The sequence below is a fragment of the Cyprinus carpio genome, chromosome A9 (assembly GCF_018340385.1).
Source record: "Cyprinus carpio isolate SPL01 chromosome A9, ASM1834038v1, whole genome shotgun sequence".
NCBI lineage: Eukaryota > Metazoa > Chordata > Actinopteri > Cypriniformes > Cyprinidae > Cyprinus > Cyprinus carpio.
This window is the reverse complement of record NC_056580.1, coordinates 32,254,332-32,278,090: the sequence shown is the minus strand read 5'-3', so window position 1 is coordinate 32,278,090 and position 23,759 is coordinate 32,254,332. Positions and strand designations below refer to the sequence as shown.

At 37.0% G+C, this 23,759-nt stretch overlaps 2 protein-coding genes and 1 pseudogene across 2 annotated transcripts; all 3 read right to left on the bottom strand.

Annotated features, from left to right (window-relative positions):
* Positions 1-17,116: 17,116 nt before the first annotated feature.
* Positions 17,117-18,738, bottom strand: LOC122146219 (secreted frizzled-related protein 3-like). Its single transcript, XM_042764486.1, has 5 exons — positions 18,734-18,738; positions 18,348-18,415; positions 17,994-18,192; positions 17,852-17,915; positions 17,117-17,340 (listed from the first exon to the last, which is right to left on the bottom strand). Exons 1-5 carry the CDS (start codon positions 18,736-18,738, stop codon positions 17,269-17,271), a joined length of 408 nt encoding a protein of 135 aa, XP_042620420.1. The 3' UTR covers positions 17,117-17,268.
* Positions 18,739-18,818: 80 nt separating this feature from the next.
* Positions 18,819-20,027, bottom strand: LOC109099700 (secreted frizzled-related protein 3-like). Its single transcript, XM_042764485.1, has 2 exons — positions 19,462-20,027; positions 18,819-18,862 (listed from the first exon to the last, which is right to left on the bottom strand). The coding sequence occupies exons 1-2, from the start codon at positions 19,916-19,918 to the stop codon at positions 18,819-18,821; spliced, it is 501 nt and encodes a 166-aa protein (XP_042620419.1). The 5' UTR covers positions 19,919-20,027.
* Positions 20,028-22,438: 2,411 nt separating this feature from the next.
* LOC122146218 overlaps positions 22,439-23,759 on the bottom strand; it is a 33,521-nt pseudogene continuing 32,200 nt past the window's right edge.

The window sequence follows — 23,759 nt, the reverse complement described above, 5'->3', positions numbered from 1 at the left end:
ATGGACTGTATAATCATAGATGTATTTTCTCACAGCTGCTCCATTTGAATTGGATTTCTGTGATTAAATGGTCTCGTTAAATACAAAGGAATTGTATTTTACTTGGTATGGTAAAATTTAATTCAAGTTGGATTTGGGGAATTATTATATATTATTATTATTATTTTTTTTTAAGAATTCTGTTTTTTATGTGCTTCTAGAAAATATCTTTTAGTTCTGTCAAAAACTAAAAACTATCATGGAGTTTGTTGTCAAACCAAATTATTGAAGAAGCATATAACTACACTGGCTATAGATGAAATCTGTAGTTGAATTTGTTTCTGTTGGTTTTATGTTTGGTTTGAGTTTCCAGCAGCTATGTTTGTTCTATGAGATTCATTGTATAATACACTGTTTGTCTCGTTTTTTTTTTTTTTTTAGCTTTGATTACTGATATTTCTGTATTAAAGGTGAGTGAATGTTCTCCAGGTGGCCACTAGGAGGCGGTGATTTAACATCATTGGCTTCAAGTCCTCATAGGCCAGTGAAATTATGTTGCCCATTCATTGTGATGGAAATTCAATAGTTTTGTAGAGAGCAACAGCTATTAAACATGACACAATTCCTGTTTATGCTGAAGAGTGCTTTCTAAAATTGTGTTACTAACTTTGTTTGACTTGTCACAATATGGAAATTTTATAGGCAAGGCCTATAAAGCCCACATTAACTATATTTCTAATATTTCCTGAGGAAACAGGATAAATACTGTCACAATGTTCTAAGGATTACTTTAGGTTGTACGTGAAGTGGGTCAGCTTGTAGGGTTATTAGTAAGAATGTAATGTTTATGACCCTTTATCACTTTATAGATTTATGTAAATGTTTATTTGTATTTGAAATGTCCCACACGAAGGGGTCAAGTTTCAGCTGGTTAGCATAAATTTGAGTTGGCATCCGCTGGTACATGTTACTAAAGCATAACACAGCCCAAAATCACCTTTCTCCTCTCACAGCCATTCAAAAGTACCTGTGTAAACTAACATATCTTTCTGCTCATCATAGCTGCATTTAAAACAGTAATATTGTGAAATACCATTACAATTTAAAAGAACTATTTTCTATTTGAATATATTTTAAAATGTAATTTATTCCTGTGATGCAAAGCTGAATTTTCAGTGGCCCTTATTCCAGTCTTCAGTGTCACATAATCCTTCAGAAATCATTCTAATATGCTGATTTGGTGCTCAAGAAACATTCCTTATTATCAATGTTGAAAACAGTTTTTGCTGCTTAATATTTTTGCGGGGAAACCAGACATACTACCATATATAGACGCTATATATATATATATATATTTTATTTTTTTTTTTTTTTTGAAGAAGAAGAGAAAGAAGAAGAAGAAAGTAGAGAAGAACACTTTATATTTCCAGAAAGGATGCATTAAGTTAATCTACAGAAACATTAAAACATTTATAATTGTTGATGTAATTTTTGTAATTTATTTTTTTTTTTTATGATTGATGTTGTTTTTTTTTCATCAAACATACTTAGAAAAAAATGTTTAATGATTTCCGCTAAAATTTATAGTAATAAAACATGAATAATAACTGAGTACTAATAATCATTAATAATTGAACTGTAGAAGAATATTTCATGAAGAATAATGTGACACTGAAGACTGGAGAGTAACAGCTGCTGAAAATTCAGCTTTCCATCAAAGATATAACATTACATTTAAAATATAAATTATATAGAAAACATAAATTGTAATAATAATTTACAATATTACTGTTTTTACTGTAAGTTTAATCAAATAAATTCAGGCCTTAGTGAGCATAAAAACATTTTTAAAAACAAAAAAAACTTACTTTTTACCAATTTTTATTTTCAATTTTTGATGCCTATTTTTCATTATATTATAGATGTGTCTGCATTCACTTGATTGATTTCTGAAGTTTAGAGGACTTCCTGTATCCCTAACCCTAGCCTCAAGACAGCTGCTAGTGAAAGCTGTGTGGAAATCAACGTGGGCAAAGATGGCATCAAGCAGGTCCTGCACTGAGATGAATGGGAACGCTCAATAGTATTTTGTGCCAGGTATTATTTAGGTTTTGATCCTCAGCCTGAAAAACTCTTGACACCTCTCTATTTGTTCTTCCATCTATATCGGGGGCCTGTGCGGCCCGAATTGCCACCTCCAGTCCAAATTCATCTGCACTTCCTCCATTTTAGCAAGAGAGAAGAGAAAGGAGGGGTTCAAAGGGCTCGGCGGCCCCGTGAGCAGATGTTCGAAGGATGCAATGCCCAGGGACTGTGGCAGCACATCCAAACCCTTTCTTCCCTGTGTCAGTCTGTCAGGAGCTCCTTCATAGTGCTCAGTGTGTGTCCTGGCATGTGCGCTGGAACAGGGGCTCAGGGCCCGAGGACACGAGGACACGCTGCTTACCTTGGCTTCTCGCATACGGGCCCTGGAAGAAAATCCTTCAGCGATGTGACCCCAGTGTACCCTCCTGACCACCAGGTCCCATCCAGTGCTTATGAAATCATGGGTAAACGCAGGTGGGGAGAAGGCCATTAAAAAAAAGCAGCACACCCCAAATTAAAGCAAGGGTCAGTAGTAATTGTCAGGGTCATTTTGACCATAAATTAGAGAACACTGGAAAGGAATCATGGGAAGCGTTGTGAACGTTCTGCCCAGGTGAGGCAGCGTTCCAGAGCTGCGGTTGCCCTGGTGATTCCTGGGAACTGGGCGGACCCCTGCGGTATCGCTGCACATTTATTTTCTTTCATTCGGAGTTGGAAAAATCCCACCTGGGGCCGCTGGACAGGCTCTCTCGGCTGGCAGTGCTTTTCCCAGTTCTGGCGTCAGCACGTTGCAGCACCTTGTAAACCACAATGTGGTTTTTATGAGAGGAAATCTAGAGTTCACGGAAAAAAAAACACACTATATGCTTTTAAAAAACCAACGTCATTTTGGACAATCATAAAAATGTTTTGAAATTTATACAATGATAAAAGTTTTATACTTTTTTAAATTAAATCGCACACCAAAATAATACAATTTAAAAACTTTTTTTTTTTTTGCTGCGGTTGATGTTCTCACACATTGTGGAGTCGGGGCAAAGGGTTTATGAAGCCCATGTGACGCGCGTTATGATTTTTTCTCCATCAGGGTGCACAAACTCAATTAAAATGACTACAGAGAGCTCCCTAATGACTTTAAATTCAGATGCACATACTGACTATGGGGGGCAAAAAAAAAAAAAACCTGTAGACAGGTTGATGACATTATCTTTCATCTATTACGTTCATACACAGAATCTTTTATTGTAAAAATGATTTTAATGGTTGAATTAAAAATTAATTGTAATATTTTTAGTGGGGTTTAAAGAAAATAATTCTGCTTTATAGAGATTTTTGATAAAGCAAACCATTTCATAACCTTTTTTAAAAATAATAATAATAGTCATCTTTGAAAGTAGTTTCACGTTTATTCCTTAAACAATATTTTGTGAATTATTATTATTATTTAATGTATTATTGTTAAAAAATATATTATATGTATAAAACAGTCATACAGAGAATATTTTATTGTAAATATGTTTTTTAATATCTGAATTAAAATTGATTTTACTAATTTAGTAAGATTTAAAGTTAAAAAAAAATCTAGGTGGAGCTTTTAATAAAGCAAACATTTCATAACTTTTTAAAAATACCAATAACAATAATAATCCTCAAACTTTGAAAGTAGTTTTTTTATACCTTAAAATATTTTATTAAATATGTATTATTATTATTATTAAATCAGCTGTTATATTGTGTAGTATATGCAGGCCTTTTAAAGGAAAAACGGCTAGCTCTGCCAGTATAAAAATGTAATCATAGTCATAATTTAAAATTCAATGTTTATAAAAATAGTTTTTTTACATTAAAATGCTTGAAAAACAATTAAGTTGTGAAAACTCATCATTCAGTATTCAAAGTCTAAGGAAAATATTTTATTAATATTTAATATTTTACTTGACTTTAACCACTCATTAAAATGTTAAAATAATTAATAATTTGTTGAAAATTGTCTAAATAGTTTTTCAAAACTGTTTAACATGAATACAAAAAGCTTGTGTTTTCAACATAGATTTTTTTTTTTTTTTTTTTTTTTACAATTCCCCGACATCCTTATTTGTCACTGAATTTTTTTCCAAATTTAGCCCTTTTTTAATAACATTTTACACAAAATAATAATAAAACGTGTTAAAAGCTGAATTTTCAACTTTGAATTAAATAAAACTGCCGAGCCCATTAAGTCAAATCAAACTTTTTTAGATGTGTAACGTCTCTGGGGTTAATGGAATAAGTAAATAAGGATACCCAACGAGCGGGTAAAGCCATCTATTTGTCCAGACAATGGTAAAACATGATAATTTAGGGTTTTGTAAGCAGGTTTTCTAAAGTACGTCTGTCCTGCCTGATAGGCGTTTACAGAACAATCGAAAAACAAATCCGAAAGCTTGCAGCTGTTATCCACTGCAGAGATCTTATCATAACAGATTCGTCTACAAGCAAAAAAACAGCACCTCAAAACCTCAAGGCAGGTTGTATTTGAGCAATTAGTGTGTGACTTTTCCCTTCAGAGGAAACAGGTTTGTTTACAAGGTAATGAATCAATGGTGGTATACAACGGTTAATAGGAAAATGCAAGACAAAGCATAATAGCTGAATTGTGGGAGTCTTGGAGAATGTGGTGCTGCCAGATGAGGAATCTAGTGTGAAGAGAAACACTGCTGCAGGAACCATGGACAAATCCTTCGGACCCCTCACCTGGTCCAACTGCTGCAGACTGTCATGGTTCACCCAAAAATTACAATATATATGACCCCCAAATGACACTGCCAGCTGCAGGAGTGGTTATCAGTGAATACTGATCTAAATCTCACACAAAGCTTGTCATGTGACTTCAGAAGTTTTTTAAGGCTCAAAAGGCTCTTAAATATATACGTATGAGTAATAGGTGTATATTTAAAAAATTCGATATAGTACTAAATATATACAGTCCTATCAGATATATATAGATAGATAACAATATAACACCCAGACATGGGCATTATATATAATGCAGTCTGTCTGTAAACATGACAGTTACAAATCAATTAATATAAAAATCTCTACACTCTATTGTATAATTAAGAACAAATAACACATACTATTTATACGTTAGACAATATAATGTAATTAATTAATATATGTACTTTGTATTTTAAATATATGTTTTATCTGTAGAAATGAAACATGTATATATGATATTAGTATGGTTGGGATATATATATCATATATATATGAATATATATATATAATATGTGTCTATATTGGCCTTTTAAAATTGTTCAATTATTTTGGTTTATTATTATTATATCTTTTTATTTATTATTTTTATTGCGGTTCACAAACTCTGTTGTCTGTTTCTATCCGTGGAACACAAAAGAAAACAAGTTATGTGAAGAAGGTGCGTATTGCTGCTTTTGTGTCCCATATTTAAAGCTGTGTGTCAATTAAACGCTTTCAAACGGTTTCCTTTTGTGTTCTGAAGAATACATAAGTGCTGAACATAGCAGTTTAAATTAACATGGAGAGTGAGTAAAATTGTGAGTTGTGAGTAAAAATTATGTTGTGCATGAAACCAACTGTTGGTAGACTAACCAGCCCGAGCTTTGCACACCGAGATAGCAGCAGCTGTTTAGGTTTTGACGTCCTCCTATAAAGTGTCCCACACAGGGTTACAGGAAGCCTCCACTTGGCTTTGGCCTCATTAAAAGGCAGAGTGTTTTTCTGTGGCACGGAGGGCAAAAGAAAAGAAGCTGTAAATGCAAGCTGTAACAGAGAGTTTTAAGGTTCTGCAAACAGCAAACACTTAGGAGACTTAAATCACACATTGCAATGCATAATGCAGCTGACATCTTCTACTCCAGTCCAGACAGGAGGCGGGGCGCGCAGTCATCATCCTCCACTTCGCACCTCGGAGAGGAGACCCTCACGCATGATCTGCACGGCCCTCTGGTGGTCGTGACGGTGATTAGAAATGGTAACATACAGTAAGTGATATGCTTATTTCGGCGCACACAGATTTCTTTTGATGCTGTTAATTGGAAATGACGGGGCTTGTTTTCTCAGACAAAATAGTCCCAGCACTGCGTTGTGCAATAGACCGAATATTCATGTCAATAACAAACACAATAAGGATTGGATCAGGGACTGAGGCCGATCACGACAGCAGAAGCTCCAAGCCACATACGAAAGTGCTTAAAGAGTCAGTTATCTGAGAACAGCCCAGGGCAGAGGTGAATCAGAAACTCCACCAGAAATAAGGTGGCACAGATTTCCAAAGCTTATGGAATTCCCTGACAAAGTTCTACACATCGCAAAAACCATATCTTGTTGTGGTGTTGTTTTTTAGTAGGTTTTGGCTAATTTTTACCCATGAATTCAGCTAACAACTACTACATTAGACAAACATTAATTGCATTTAAACATTAGGGGTGCACCAACTTGGAGTCGGCTAACGCGATCGGCATGATCGGCCAAGAATCGCTTTGGGACAGTTTGATCGGCAGTTCGTCTATCGAGGACAGTTGTCTGCCAGGCGTAACTTAAAGTTTTATCATTTGCATTTCTTTTAAAGTCGTTCGCATGGTGTTTAAAACGCGGGTTCAACTCGTCGTGCGTTCTCTTAGAGACTCAAAGCACACACAAACATTAGAGACCGGCCATCACATTACAGCTCACGACATCAGGCTTTGTGCTGTGTGTGCCTGACCCCGCGTGAAAAACAAAAAAGCACGGCATGGCCAAAGCATTTAGATATGAGATAACTTAATATATTTTTGAAAAATGGTAAAACACAAAAAAAAAAAAAAAAAAACACCACCTCCACCCCTCAAATTCAAAAAACTTACCCCCGGCCACAAGGATCACCTATCAGGGGAGATTCCCCCCATTTTCAATGTGTGCAAAGATTGAAATAAAGAAAGCCCTGACATGAATGGGGTGGCGGGTAAAAACTCCTGATTGGGAGCATCACTAATAAATAATTCTACATGATAAAAAAGACAGGCTTTAAAATGTTGGTATCTGTGATTCTAATCGGCAGATACTGCGTCCTGTGATCGACGATCAGTGATCGGCTTCCAAAAATCCTGATCGGAGTACCCGAAAATTACATATCCCATTAAAAGGGCTTGACAACCAAAGTTTTATTTCCCGTGTTAATGGAATTTTCAAAACATATTGAATTTGCTGAAAATGTACTCACCCTCAGGCCATCCGCAGATGTAGGAGGAGTTTGTTTCTTTCTTCATTTGTGCAAAGAGTTTGCAGAAATGTGAGATTACTCACTTGCTCACCACGTAGGATCCTCTGCTGTCGAGTGGGTGCCGTCAGAATGGAGAGTTTTAAACAGCTGGATAAAAAACATCACAGTAATCCACACAAGTAAATCCACACAGTCGGCATATTTGACATCTTGTGATTAGGTGTAAAAGCGAAGTGTTTGTGAGAAACATTTTTTGGGGGAAATTATTCCGAGTAACCCAAGCTGAATATTTCAGCGTCATTACAGTGTCACATGATCCTTCAGAAAACATTCTAATGATGCTGATTTATTATCAGTGCTGGAAAACTGTTGTGGTTGCTAGTGAATCTTTTTTTTTCACTCTGGACACCTGTGATACTAGTTTTTTCAGGACTTTGTGCGATGAATAAAAAGGTAAAAAAAGAAAGAGCAGTTTATTTGAAATAAGAATCTTTTTCTAACAATAAACAATACAAGTTGAAAAGTTTGGAGGTGGTCACATACAACGATTTTGTATTGCTTTCCAATTTTGATTCTGAAGAGACAAATAAGCTTCTCAATTATAGAGTTGTCAGCATAGGATGTGTTCAGTTGTGTAAGAAGTGCAACAGCCAAGATTTTATATTAGTGACTTAAACCTGCAAGATTTATATGCTTTGTCAAAAAAATGCCTCAGGTTCTCTTTGAACATTTTTAGTCAACAAAGTAATTTCCTAGAAAAAAGGTAAGCACTGTTTCCATCCAAAACAAAAAAAGTTGGCAGCACAACTGTTGCCAACATTGATCATTCTCAATAACACAATACAGCATATTAGAACACCTTATATTATAACTCAACTCAAGTTGAACTCAAAAAATGGTCTCAGCTTTTTTCAAGTTAAGCCGAAAGTTCTCTATATAAAACGTGTTCCTCTGGTAAAAGCCAAAATACGCAAACATTTTGGGTTGAACTCAGTCCTTCTACGGCGTGGTCTCAAAAACATTCCATAAAGCTTTTCTTCTTGAATAGTCAAAACACTATAAAGGCTGACTTCTCAATCTGTGTCTGTTTTTGCTCTATGCTGACGTACACGCAGGTGAAAATAAGAGGACCTTTAGATGACGGCTGACTTTGCCTTTTGTACCTGATACTTTAGGGAGGAAACCAACATGCTTATCAGAAATATCTAGCGGCTGAGTTGACCAAAAGTAACAAGGTTTTTAAAGGGAGAGTTCTATAATTTTAGGAAATTAGAGCTCTACCCTCTTCCTTCTGTAAGGACATACTGTAGCAGATCTGTTTTTTTCAGGTTTTAAAATACAGGGTACTATAGTGTGTCTTCTAGCCGTTGTTTATGTCATAGTAGGAGTTAATAATAATACATAACAATATTTCTTGTGAATCATCCCTCAAAGTGGGAAATGTAATGATTTCTGTTCACAATTTGCTAATGGCAAGTAAGAAGTGCAGGGACATGTTTTGTCCCATCAACGATTTAATTACTTCTTCGGCTTATACAGAGGGATAGACACCGAAAGCTTAGAAGTAAAACCACTGGCTTCAGAAGGCACAGCTATGAAAATGCGTTCGGTTTTCCTCCCCTGTAAAAGCCCAAATTAATGGGTATTGAGCAAAACGGTTGCCTTGTTTGCAAACAGAGTTATTGCTAAGTGACTCTGGCTTTGCTATGCCCATTTCATTCCCTTTGCGATAGAATACACTTAATTAGAGCATTGGTGAACTATTCTTTAGTTCCCTGTTAACATGAAGAAATAAAAAAAAAAAAAGAAAACCTCATATCAAGAAGCAAGTTTAAAAGTTTGCAACTGCTAAACTTTTTTCCTCATTGAAAATGGTGTAAAACCATAAAATAATAATACTATTAACATAATAATTAATAATTTACTATTAACAGAATTAGTTATGTTAATAAAGACTCACTCAAAATGCGATATGACTCCAGATGTATCAGAGTGGCATCATAATAATAATTCACAGTCTTTAAAAGAATGACCCGTAAATGAAAGGGTTTATTTGTCAATCAATTGTGGTTTAAATGTAAATAAAATCGTTAGTTAGTTAGTAACGGCAGTGAATTAATTACTGCATTGCCAAAAACGTAGTGATTAATTGGAAAATTGTATTCATTAAATATGAATGACTAATGACCTTGAAATATTATCAGCATGTAATTTGACAGCAGTCAATTGGCCTGCACTGCACACCTCAAATCTGAAACATTTCCTCAGGATTTTTCACCAAACAGTATTCAACCTGTGTGTCTGATCACCGTTCATATTCATGAACACAGACCTACGGTCCTGTGACAGGAAAAATGGCCTAAGAAAGGAAAAAAAGAGACCCCAAAAGGACAACTTTCTCTTGTAGGCAGTCTCTTTAGCTGTTGTGTCCCGCCCCCCTGTGCGGGCGGCGCGTGCGCTCCCGCTTTGATACTGACCTCACTGGTGTTCACAGGCATCAGTGCACACCGCTCGCTCGGTCTCTGTCTGCGCTTTCGCGCGGACAGTTCAGCTGGCCGTGCACTCAGTGCCCTTGTCCCCCTCGGTGGCCTAGCAGTCGCCCACCAATGTCGCAACGAAATACGTTAAGGGGGTTCGAGCGTGTCCTCTGCTCACGCAGTGCTTGGCGGAAGCTTTTGTGATGACACTGCAGTGCGAGCCAAATCATCAGTTGTATTTTGCTTTGCGGAGTTGTCAACTTAGCGTGACAGCAAACACCCAGACCGCAAAGGCATTTGTCGTCCCCGGTACGGCGAGTGTGGTTCTCCTGTGAACCTAGCTTCTCACAACTACAGACTTTTGGAGAGTTTTTGTAGCGAAACTTTTGTTACAAGGATTGTTGACATATGTCTATATCCACTTTACAGTCAAACACACGGGCAGACGTGGACCTCCTACCTGACTATTGCGTGCAGGCGGGGCCCGGCACGGGCACTCGCGACTGAGCTGCCAATATAGTTACAGTTGGACCCATGAAGTCTATACACATGGCACGCACACCACCGCAGATCACGCGTGGAACACCGACTGCACCGAGTGTCTGGCCACCGGGCCACCTCCCCACCGTAGTGCCGAATGTCCGCGCGCCTTATCACGACCCTGAGGCCCTGTATATAAACACCGCCGGTCAGCACTGCTACACACGATTGAGCACGTCACACGCCACCAAGCTGAGGGGGCCAGCAGCCCATAACATCGACACGATCACAACACACACACACAGAGCAGGCGGCCCACTTCTCCGCATGAGGACAACCAGTCTTATAATCTATTACACTTTATTAGTCTATTACACTTATTGCTGGGTCGGACAGTAATAGAATCGCTACTTCATTCAAAAGTGATTGATAATTATTTCCATTCGAAGAAGTCCAGTCTAGAAGGGAAACTTGTATATCATGTCAGGCATGCATTGAACCTAGTACAGACTGATATATTCTAATGGTTTATTCAAATGTTTGGATAGTGTTCTTTTTATGATTTTGATGATGATAAACTCGACAACTAAGGAAACATCCCAAAATTCAGTATCTCAGAAAATTAGAATATTACTTAAGACCAAGAAAGGAATTTTTTAGAAATCTTGGCCCAACTGAAAAAGTCTGCAACATGAAAAGTATGAGCATGTTCAAGCACTCCAAACTACTTAGTTGATGCGGCTCCTTTTGCCTGAATTACTGCAGCAAATGCGCGGGGCCTGGAGTCGATTCAGTCTGTGGCACTGCTCAGGGGGTGTTATGAGAGCCCAGGTTTGCTCCTGATAGTGGCCTTCAGCTCTTCGAATTCTTCGGGGTCTGGCATATCACATCTTCCTCGTCACAATACCCCATAGAATTTTCTTTGTGGGTCAGGTCAGTCAAGTTGGCTGACCACTAAGAACAGGGATACCATGGGTCCTTTAAACCAAGTACTGTAGATTTGGCACTGTGTGCAGGTGCCAGTCCTGTTTGGAAGAAATGAAATCTGCATCTCCACAAAAGTTGGTCAGCCGTAGGAAGCATGAAGTTGCTTCTAAAACTTCGCGGGGTTGGTATAACGGTTTGCGTTGACCTTGGAGCCTCAGAAAACACAGTGGACCAACACCGCAAATGCACGAATGGGTGCATGGACACAGCAAACCATGCGACGCTGGACTGTGGATACTGGTTACACTGGACCTCAAGCAAAACATGGATTGTGTGCCTCTCCTCTCTTTCCTCCAGACTCTGGACCAGGATTTCCCAAAGGAAATGCAAAATTTACTTTCATCAGAGAATAATTAACTTTTTGGACCACTCAGCCAAGCATACCAGTCCTTATTGTAATAGCGAGTGATGCTTCTGACTTCTGTCTGTTGTTCAAGGAGTGGCTTGACACAAGGAGAGGGGTGGGCGTCACAGCTGAAAACCCAGTTCTTGTATACCTCTTTGTGTAGTGGTTCTTGAAGCACTGACTCCAGCTGCAGTCCCACTCTTTGTGAATCTCCCCCACATTTTGAATGGGTTTTGTTTTCACAATCCTCTCAGGGTGCGGTGATCCGGTGCGACGAGCCGAGAGCCGGGGCCAGCCGAGCAGAGCGACCTAAACAAAAAAAAACAGCGCGGGCCGCCGGCGCGCCCGCGCGCGCCTTCACTTCGCGCGCGCGGCTGCGTGCTCGACGCCCGCGGAAACGGGAGGAGACGGCGCTGCCCCGGCCCGCCCGTCGCCGGGCGCGGCGGCGGAGCGAGCACCCCGGAGGCGGAGTAGCGCCGAGCAGCGCCCGTGATCTTCGACGCGCTTATAAGGCGACCGCTATATATGTATGTATGTATGTATTTATGTATATAATATATAATTATATATATATTAGGGCTGTCAAATATGATAATCACGATAAATCACATTCAAAATAAAAGTTTGTTTACATATATAGGTGTGTATACGTGTATAGTTATTAGGGAGAGTTATAAAGACACACAAGGAATGCTGAACTGCTGAAACCCATGCCTGTATACCCCTTTTGCTAGTGGTTCTTGAGCACTGGACTCCAGCTGCCTTATACTATAATATGAAAATATCCCCCACCATTTTAGAATGGGTTTTAATGTCAAAATGTATATACAGGGTGTGCGGTTATCGGTCCTATTTCTTGTACACCTTTATCTACCACATCTTTTTCCTTCTTCCCTGGTCGCCCCTCCATTTAGCATACAAGACCATTACGCATATATATATATAAGCTAAATATACATACATATATATATCTATACATAAACTATAGTTTTTGGATGTGTACATGAATATCTGTCTGTATATAATAAGGCATTTGGCAGCCCTAATGGTATATTATATAATATATAGAGATATATATACATATATATTATATATACATAAGACATATAAATACCTACATATAATATATATATACATACATACATATAATACTATATATATGCCTGTGGTCATACTAATATGTCGCCCTGTTCTGACTAGTAAGTATCCAGTATTATGACGTCATCCTCTCACATGTTTGTATGGATTTCTTTAATGTAGTATATAGCACAACCTTAACATTATGTTTACCACATATCTGGGGGGAAGAATTATGGACCAAGTATGTCCAGAATTCAATGTTACACATGATATTGACAACTGCTCAATGCTAGTTTATTTTTGTTTCACTTTATTTTAATGCTCAAATATTTGAAGGTAGCTCTTTTGCCCCCTTGAGTAACAAAATCACCTGACTGATCAGTTACACACAAACATGAAGATGTGAAAACTTGGTCCCCTTGATGCACACATAAAATGTTGTGCACTTACGTTATTGTTGTTATATTGCTTAACAGGACACATCGGACCCATGAAATTAGCTAGTGTTTGCTTTTAACTTAAATAGTGCAGTTTTTAGGCCTTAAGTGATGCATGTTTTCACATAAGACTGTCTCACAGCTTCAGTTTACATACTGAGATTGAATGAAAAGCAACTTCTAGGAATTTGAAATCCAAACACTCTATTTAGAACTTGATTATCTGCATATTTTTGTCCTGCTTTCACATCTTTTTCTGTCAGCTGGAAGAAACATCAAACATCAGTTTAGAGGAACATTTCTGCTCAGCATCATAAAATGAACACATCTTGCTCGCTCCATCGCCGGCCAAGTCGATTCGTGCGAAGTGGGTAGTCCCTTCTAATGCATAAGGCATGTCAAACCAGTCCGGGTGATGGCGCGTAAGCTGATTTTCTATGGAGAAACTGTAGTTAGGCCTCACTGAATTGCTCCTCTGGTAGTCAGTACAGGTCGTTTTGTGAAGTCAGAAGTCATAGTATTTTTGGGGAGGCGCCCTTGGTTTGAATGCAGTGGCCGATGCTGAATGAGCAGAGACGTGCCCCCCTCCTCCGGCAGCTTCTAGAGAAGGAACGGACGCGTGATAACAGTGAGATTTACATTGCCGCGTATGTTGTTTGATAGGCTCCCACCATTCGCATAATTTCAACAGGTTAAAATATGAGGGGCTGCAGGGACAGACTGATTGTGAAGACATTTATTAGCCCCGGCTCTTACAATAAGATCCCCAGGCCAAAGACAGGCTGGTCAATTTATGTCGCAATAAACAATCCATTTCATGTTCATTCTCCCATAAACCCCATGCCCTGTGATTACGCCAGCCCTTCAGATACATAAACAATTTGTCACAGAGTACTTTTCAACAACATCCGTTTGGAACTTGACAGATATGACATACATGGTCAGCACTTATTGATCGATGGCTCTGTTCACCCAGGTCCGTTCTGATATAAGTCATGAATGGCACATCAGGGAACAGAAGAGCAATGCTGTTTGTAAGCAAATAAAATGCAACTAATAATATAATTATCCATATGATAGGATATTGAGGGATTTTAAAAGGATTGCATGATTAATACATTCCGGCAATAGTGATCAATAACATGCATTAGAAAAATATGTATAACAGAAGTATGGAGGGTAAATTGAAGTGTGAAATATTCCGTTGTTTTTTGGAAAGAATCACTGATATCCTTTTGTATGCTTTTGGTTAATATTTTTTTGTTCTATCCTTCACTTTAATTTTCGCCAAAAGTCTTAGGAAATCTGTTTTTTTTGTCAAGTTTTTTTCTAATGTAAGTATTACTTTTATTTTTTGTTTATTTAGTACTGTCAAGCTAAAACTAAACAAAAATGAGAAATGTAGACTTTTGGCAACTAGCTCTGAAATAAAATAGTTTAAGGGTTTTATATTTTATTTTATTTCAGTAACGTTTATTTATAGTAGTTTCAAGGAAAAGAATATGTTTTTTTTATGGGTTTTAACATCTGGTAAAGACTACATATACATGTTTTATTTGGAACAACTGCGCTAATGATTTCATAAACAATAAGAACGGAACATTTCATGTCAAAGGTAGTGGTCATGTACTGGTTTAATTTTATTTTTTGTTAGTGCAGAATTTGTGTGCACTAAACATGCTCTTGTATTGCAGTCTGTGCCTAATGGTGGACATGGGGTCTTACGCTTGTCACTGCAAACAGCTCTCTATCTAAGCAGTTGTTTACAAAGAGTAACTCTGTATGACTCTAGTATACTGTAGATTACTGTAGTGCAAAGTGCCAGGCCCCAGTACTGACCTTCGATATTGAGAAAGTACAAAACAGAGACTCTCTCTTTTCCTGACAGCAGGAAATGCTTCACAAAACAGTCATGCTAGTTTGGATTGCTCTCCTATCCAGTGTTACAGTAGCCAAAGGTAAGATGAGGGCGAATTTTCATCTTGTCAGGAAACTCTGCTTGAAAACAGTCATTATTGTTTGTCATTCCTAAATGTTGGTGTTGCAGGACATTAATATAATTTAGACTTAAAGTTAAGTAAATTATGGTCCACTTTGATTTTTCAGAGCAGTGTGGGGTGAACTGCAAAACATGATATTCTTACTATTTTTGTCTTTTCTAGTAAAAATATTTAAACTGTTAAATCAAAATACATTTTCTTGAGAAGCAAAAATGACTTTATATCAAGTCTTGTTTTCTGTTTAAATGTATCAAAAATTAGGTTTATGCCTAAACCACGAAAAAGCATCTGCTAATTTGTAAGAAAAATAAATGTAATTCAATGGGAAAGCAAGATTATTTTTCTTACCCATTAGCAGATTTTTTTTTTCTTGTTTTAAGAAAAAAAAAAAAACTATTTTGATAAATATTACAAAGATGAGACTTAAAGGAATGGTTTCATTCTCAAAAATGAAAATTTTAAATGAATGTACTCACCCTCAGGCCATCCAAGATTGTAGATGAGTTTATTTCTTCATTGCACCAGATTTGGAGAAATTTAGCATTACATCACTTGCTCACCAGTGGATCCTCTGCAGTGAATGGGTGCCGTCAGTCCCAAACAGCTGATAAAAAACCAATCACACCAAATCACCCGTAAACTCCAGTCCATGAATCAATGTGTCGTGAAGTGAAAAAGCTACGTGTTTGTAAGAAGTCCATCAGGCGTTTTAACTGTAAACTGTCTACACAACCATAACATTTCATCCAATGAAAAAAAATCTATTTCCTGTTTTGCCCTTCTACACTCAAAATCCACCAACATATTTGTTTAGAACTGTTTTGGATTTTCTTGGCTTGTAAACACCTGCTTGACCTGTGCCATATTTCTCTACTGTTTTCAGATGAGTCTTTTCAAAACTGGGAGAAGCAATATTATGGATAGAGGACTAGTTTTTTTGGAGGAAGCTTTTTATTTTAAGTTAGATATGTGTTTATTGTTTTAGGACTAGTATTTTTTCAATGGAGGAAGCTTTTTATGGATAGAGGACATAGATTGGTTTTTTTGGTTTTTGATTATCATGATGTTTTGTATAAGCTGTTTGGACTCTCATTCTGACGGCAGAGGATCCCATTCACTGCAGAGGATCCATTGCAATGCAATTTTAAGCAAATTTTCAGTTTTGATCTTAAGCCATTTTGCTTCTCAAGTGAATTCTTGCTTCTAAGTATGCCACTTCTGTTGTAAAGAAAAAATAAATACACGTCACACTGAGTGGAATAAGATTAAACATCTTTACTTGAACCGAAAGTACAGAAATATTTCCTTGTTTGTCTTGGAAGACAAAATGTCTATTTGTGAAATTGATGTCATTAACATACAAACATGGTTGTGTCATCAGCTAGATGTAAACCGAGTTTAGACTGATAATGGTCTCACGGTGGATTCTGAAGCATTATGTACAGTTTGTACAATAATAGCCAGTTCAATGCATGACACTCTACAAATGCAAACTTCTTCCTAGGAATGAACATTTAGATCAAGCATATCTACAAGAGAACAGAACTACAGAAATTATCATGTAAGAAGCTTTTTTTCTTTTTTTCTTTTTTAAATGAACACCATTCAGAAAGCCCAACAGCTTGTTTTCGTCACAATAATGTTACACACTCCTAGTCTTGGATCATCTTGACATCACTGTGCTTCTGCCAAAGGATCCTCTCTCTCTCCCCGCGCTGTTCATTGTTCTTCAGAAGAATGTTTAAACCTCCTGAGGGGAAAATTCAGTCTGTGATGAGAGCGCTTTTTGTTGAATTTGTACACAGAGAGCTCAATGGAGCGCTGCGTCATGTCAAAGCACAACTGGCATCTCCGTGGCTCTCTACCTCCACGCTGCTAGAAAAATACTCCTCCCTCCCGTTCATTCCTTCTCACTTTGATGGACAAACGCTGCCCGACACTCACGCACACCACCCTTTCCCAGCAAGGATACACAGCAATGTCAAACCAACATTTTCTTTGTGCAAAGGCAACATTTTGTTTATGAGAATATATAACGACAATAAAACAAAGCAAACAACTAAAAAACAGTCTCAGCCAAAAATGAAAAAAAAAAAAAAAAAGTACAATAGTGCAATTTTTCAGTTTTTTGAACCTCTTCTCCTCCTTGGGCTTGTCCTTGTGGTTTTTCTAAGGACAGTTAGTGTCTCCGTCTTGTTTTGCTCTTATCTGAGTTTACTCTTTTCTCCTTATGCAAATTCCTGTCCCAGTCCTGGCACACACAGGAAAAACATTAGTCACTTCCCATTGCCCTCTGCATCAGGGGCCTCTTTCCATATGCTCATTTAAAGGCTCTACAGTGTTAGATTTTATGTCAGCAGGTCAAAGCCATAAAACACAGAAATGTATGACTTTATTCAATGCAAGTTGCAGAAGAAAAAACATTTTCTTGCTAGATATTATATCTATCTATCTATCTATCTATCTATCTATCTATCTATCTAGCTAGCTATATGGCACCTGTGTGAAATTAAGGAGAACTGAATTTATACTTCCATGAAAAATCATCTTAAAGACCCATTGATCTAAATGTCACTGAGCAAAAACTGACTCATAAAAGTATCAAAGCATCATTTGTTTGCAGCTGCTGCTTGATTTGATATTTTGCATCTAATGCATTGACATTTTAGGTATTTTAAGTAACATTTAGATATTTTTAAGACTAAAGTATCTAAATACTTTGTGGGGCCACTGTGTAATGTAGTGAATGCTATTTTTTATACCTTCACTTTCCGTCCCACTTTTTCTTTCCACTTCTGTGCAATGGATCCGTCAATGAGCAGCAGTCTGTGAGAGAATGATTTATAAGGACAGGAATATAATCCACGAATATCCTCATCACATAAATCAGGCGTTACCTGGGACCTTTCCTCATTTTCATAACCCATGATGATATATTCCTCATTAGCTGCTAGCGGAGGACACAGACACCCAGAATTATAATAAAGAGTGACAGTGTCTCGAGGGATGTTGACCAGAGAAGACTTCAAGATGTCTTTGACTTCCACGATAGCGCTCAGGTCATGATTTCTAGTCTTGATCTCTTTCACTCTTGCCCTGATGACTGCAAAGAGAAACAATGAAAGCGTGTCCTGTTTTAAGGATTACAAAAATTAGCCTGAGTTTTAACCTGCTGTTTAGAAAAGAGAATGTGTAAGACATACAAAAACACTGTCGTCTGCACAAGGTAAAATTGTAAAATAAACATTCAGGCCTTACCATAATTGTAATTGTTCTTTGAATATGTCTTTTTACTAAGTTTCACAGGCTTGCATTTTTGCACCGATCTAAAAAAAGCAAAGGATTTTATTTTCAGAAATTTTAGGTTACAGCTATAATAAATCAGTAAAGTTATGTTTAAATAAATATTTTTATATTTTTGCATAAATACCATGTATGTATAACATATCTGCACATTACATAATATTTAAGAATTATGCACATTAACAAAACTAAAAAAACATAATAAATATAAAACAAAAAAATATTAATACTCAAATAGCATACCATTCTCTCTTTTGCAGTTGGTATTATTGTGAATCCATTGGGAAGTCTGGGATTTCCTTCTGCACAAGAACCAGAACCAGAGAGTTTCATGTTCAAACTGCATTTCATCTATGCATTCCAGAAATACCCTCTTTAAATGTTGCTATGTTAAACAAATAATTCACAAAGTAATCAAAAATGATCTCACCAGGGGTTACATTTTGAAGGGTCTTGATAGTAAGGATTATCTTTAGGGAAGAAATGTTTTAGGATTATTTTAACAGGATTTATTTTTAACAAAATTCCATTGATGATAATGATTGCAGATATTAGAAAAAAAAAAAATAATAATAAAGTAAACACTATATACATGATATAAGTTACAACTAAAGTGTATGAATACAAATTAGCTATATATTTGAAAACTGAGATGACTGTCAAAAGTGCCCCCATAAGACAAACTTTCATTATAATATAATATAATATAAAATTAATCACTTCAGTGTATACATGTAAGAAAAAATGTTCCACTGTTCGATACTGAGATTATCAAAAGTCTAATTATCTACCTGAATTAATGCCATATAATGTTAATGATGACAATGATAATATTAAAAATTATCTCACACTTTACATATAAATCTATTTATCACACTATATGCATAGACTACAATAAAATACGTATCTATCTATAATACATAAGAAAATTTGATAAATACAGTAGCTATATTTGCATAAATTGGGTCACTTTTTGACACTGATTTGACTATCAAAAGAGTCCCAATTTACCTGAATTCTCCCTATTTATTATTTAACAGTAAATAACGAAAAATGCATGAATGAAAACCTGGCCCCTCCGCCTTAACTATAGCCTCGGGTGAGATGCAGACTCCTCGGTCGTAGACGGGCAGCTCCTCGCAGGCCAGACTCTCCGGCCACGTATGGTTATACTTCTTCATGACCGGCTCGCATCCGCACTTGGCTCGCTCGCACACGGACTTGCAGGGCTTGATATGGTCGTGCTGGAAGTCGATGGTGCATATGGGCGCGTACATGGCGCACAGGAAGAACAGCAGGTCCGGGCTGCACTGAGTGCCCAGGAGCCCCTCAAACTGCTCGATGGCGAGCACGGCGTTGGCCTGCGTGCTGTGATGGAGGTGGTTGGGCATCTTGGTCATGTTCCACGGCATGGTCCTGCACATGGGGATGCGGATGGGCTCGCAGGACGCGGCCGCGGTGCCTCGGGGGATCTCCAGGAGACAGGCGATGGCCAGGACGCAGATGAGCATCTCGCAGGGAAACATATTATTGGTGATAAAAACACAGTTGAGAGATCAAGCTATTTATAATTCACCAAGGGCATGCGGAGATCTTCTGGAGAGCTCGAGCCTCTTGCGCGTAAAAGCTCCCCAAAACAAAACTTCCTCAAACTAACTTTCACCATACTGAAGTATTGCATCAGATGAACAGAGAACGAAAGCTCATATTTTTTATATTCTCGCTCAAATGGAAGGTGGGAAAAAAATAATTTCTCTCCTGGAAATGGTCGTCGGGTTCCTCACTTCAGGAGCGCGCTGGTGAACTGATCTCTCCTCCAGTTCCTGCTGACAGAAAGTGACTGGAAGCAGCTGGAGGAGGAGGAATAAGAGGAGGTGGGCTGGGGACATAAAGCAGCCCACCTCCTCCTCCATCACTCCAGTCTCCTGTTGCGCCCCTCAAACACGAGACTGTTGACTTATTGCTGCCGTAAACGACTTTAACCGAGACAAAAGCGCTGCTTGAATAAGTCAAATAGTACATAGAGTTGTGGACATAAGGAGGTGTTAATTTAAAGGCAGACCTCTAATCAACATCTGTCTGTGTTGATTAGGGCACTACAGAAACGTTAAAAAAATAATAAATAAAATTGGAGTTTATGTTTTTGCACATTGTGTAGGCTAAGCCATAATGCTTGACTTAAAATATGGAGAAATTAGAATGGCATCTACATAAATATTAAGGGTAGAATTTTCCTTGAAATCAAATTCGCTGGTTGACCAGTAGCCTATATTTTAGCCTGTGTTTTTATATTTTATTTATTATTTACGAGTAAAATAAGGTTTATGACTAACATTCATTTCACGTTTTACAACATAAAGCACACAGTCATACCTTAGAAGTGATTTCTGGCAACAAAAAAAAAAAAAAAAAAAAAAAAATTTGTTGGTCGCATTGCAAGTTACTAAACTACAACTACCATAAGGATGTGAAGTTGTGTTCTTGACGAAGCAGACATCTGTTTTGTAGTCTCTTTATGTAGAATTTTTTTAGCATCTTATGTTTAACGGGATATTTGAGAAATGACTGTAGGTAATTTATGTTGTACAATAAAATGTGAAAGTCTCCTCAAAAAAATGTTAACTACAAAACTTAATTTACTCATAAATCGAAAAAACTGCTAGGCTAAAATCCCTTTAGAAATTTTCGAGGGAACTCATGACTCAAGAGCTAATTCTCTTCTGGGTTTTAAGACCATAAACAGCTCTCTATTAAGCAAATTAATGAAGTGATATCCGTCCACCAGAAGATACAATCGCTGAAATAATGTCACTACGTACCACAAAACATCAATATGTTTATGAGAGCCAGAGACTATCTAGAAGAACAGCTATGTAGCAAATCGTTTGCATGGCGCAGCGCTCAGTTATGGAGTTTGCACCTGGAGAAATATGTTTTTGTTTCAGCAGCAACATAAAAATTAGGTTTTAACTATATACCAAAAAGGGGTCATATCCAACTTAAATGTGAAGCTAAAATCAGAGTGCAAACAAAATTTAAAAAAAGTCCATAAAAGGTAAATCTAGTCTTTCGAAGACATCTGGACAGTTATGGCCTTTGGCTCAGTTTATGTGAGAAGATTTAGATGAGCAGCCTCCGATCAAAGAAATAGCAATGTTCCGGTCAGCTTGGACTAAAAACAGAATAATAAAAAATACTGTATATAGAAGCCATTTTTCATATTCCTGCATGCAACCTGTTACGGGGTTCCCACTTTTTTGACAAATGAATTTCCCATGAACTTTAAAGTTGCCAGTGACCTTTGGATAAGGACTTTTAATCCATCATAATAATAAAATTGAAAATGATCTATTAATAAATCATTTAGACAGATATGTGAATTGGTTTGACTGAATTATTGAAACAAATCAACTCAAAAGTACAATTTCCTGTTATTTCCAGTTATTTCAAAACTACTTTACATCACTTAAACAGCATTAAAGTGGACCAGTCAAACTGCATTTGACCTGATGTTTATTCATGTTATGGAAGATACATTGTCATTTCCAAAAAATCCAAAACATATAAAACCGGTTAAGGGAGAGGAGGGGGGAAACAACTAATAAACATTCAATAAATATGTAAGAATGTTTATTATAGCTCACAGACAGGTACAATGGAGTGTCAATGCCACAAGGCATCATGAAAGTTAGTTAAAAAATTATACTATGCTTTGTACAGACAACACTAGGTTGCTTTTAGAACATGTAGTTATGCACAATTCTGCCGTTTCAATCCAGATGAGATGCTGTTATATCCATTAATTTGGCAAGTATGTCAAAGAAACACAAAATGTAATGAAATAAATGCAAATTCACAGGGAGGGAGAGAGAGAGAGAGAGAGAGAGAAGCACGCAGTAACCCACACTAGAACAACATCAAAAAAGAATCACGGTTTCATAGAGGCATATTTTTTTTGTTAAAAGGATTTTGGATTGTTTTGGGTTTTTTATTATTTAACCTTTGCCCTCCCCATGTCCCAACACACACAATAACTATTTCATGTGTTTGTTTCCATGTTTAACCATTGCAAATTAAAACACAAACCAAAAAAAAAAAAAAAAAAATATTCAAAATTATACTTAGTGTCACTAGTCCCTGGGATCAAACTTGATCACTGTAAGTGGTCGATAAACAAATATTTTTTTCTTTATTCAGTGTCAAAAGTTTTGATCCCATCAAAAGTCTTGAACGGGTAAGACTATAACATTGGAGAATCCTACAGAGGAATATGGAATGAGGGCTGAAGTATCCGCGGCTCGAGTGCTCGGGAACTCTTATGCAGAAGAAGACACAGACTGCTTGTAGACGGCGTGGGTAGGCGTTCCGGAGCAGGACGTACGGGAAGCAGGATTCCAAGAGGTCCATGGTGAGGAATGGTGATTCTTGAACGATCTAGCCAAAAACAATCACGTTCAGAACAGATGTCAGGGTGATGGGATTGGGATGTTCTGCTGCAGCTGACACACGTGGGCTCATGCAGATTGCGCTTCAAAGAGTGAAAAATGCCATGGACAAATACCCCTCAAAGCCTTACAGATCAAAAGAGCTGCGTGACTCTCAAACACAAACACAACAGAAACAGTCCTTAGCACATTTTCCCAGTCATCAGAACAAAACGATGGAAATATGGAGAAATCGTGCGCAACCAAAGCAGTTGGTTTGGTTCTTTTAAGTATTTTCCCCATTGATTTTCTCCATAGGGATTTCAAAACATTCTTCAGTTCTAAACACTGAACCAATCTGAGAGCAATTAAATTCTCACAGCATTTGGTTTAAAGTAACAAAGTATATGAAAAAAGATGAATTAATATCTATTCTAAGGAAATTAACTACTCATGAAACAATGTGACGTTACTGACTTCAGTCATTGCGAAGCATAAAAATATATAGATTTTTTTTTTTTTGGCAAGATTTTATATATATATATATATATATATATATATATATAATATATATATATATTATATATATATATATATATATAATATATATATATATATATAAAAAATCTTACCAAAAAAAAAAAAAATATATATATATATTTATGCTTCGCAATGACTGAAGTCAGTAACGTTTTATTTATATATATTTTATAAAATCTATTTTATATATATATATATCTTATGCTCACCAAGGCTGCATTTATTTAAAAATACAGTCAAAAGAATTATTATTTATGTATTGTGAAATATTATTCTCTATTTAATATATTTTTAAAATGTAATTTATTCCTGTGATGCAAAGCTGAATTTTCAGCATCATCACTCCAGTCTTCAGTGTCACATGATCCTTTAGAAGATCATACCAATATTCTGATTAGGTGAA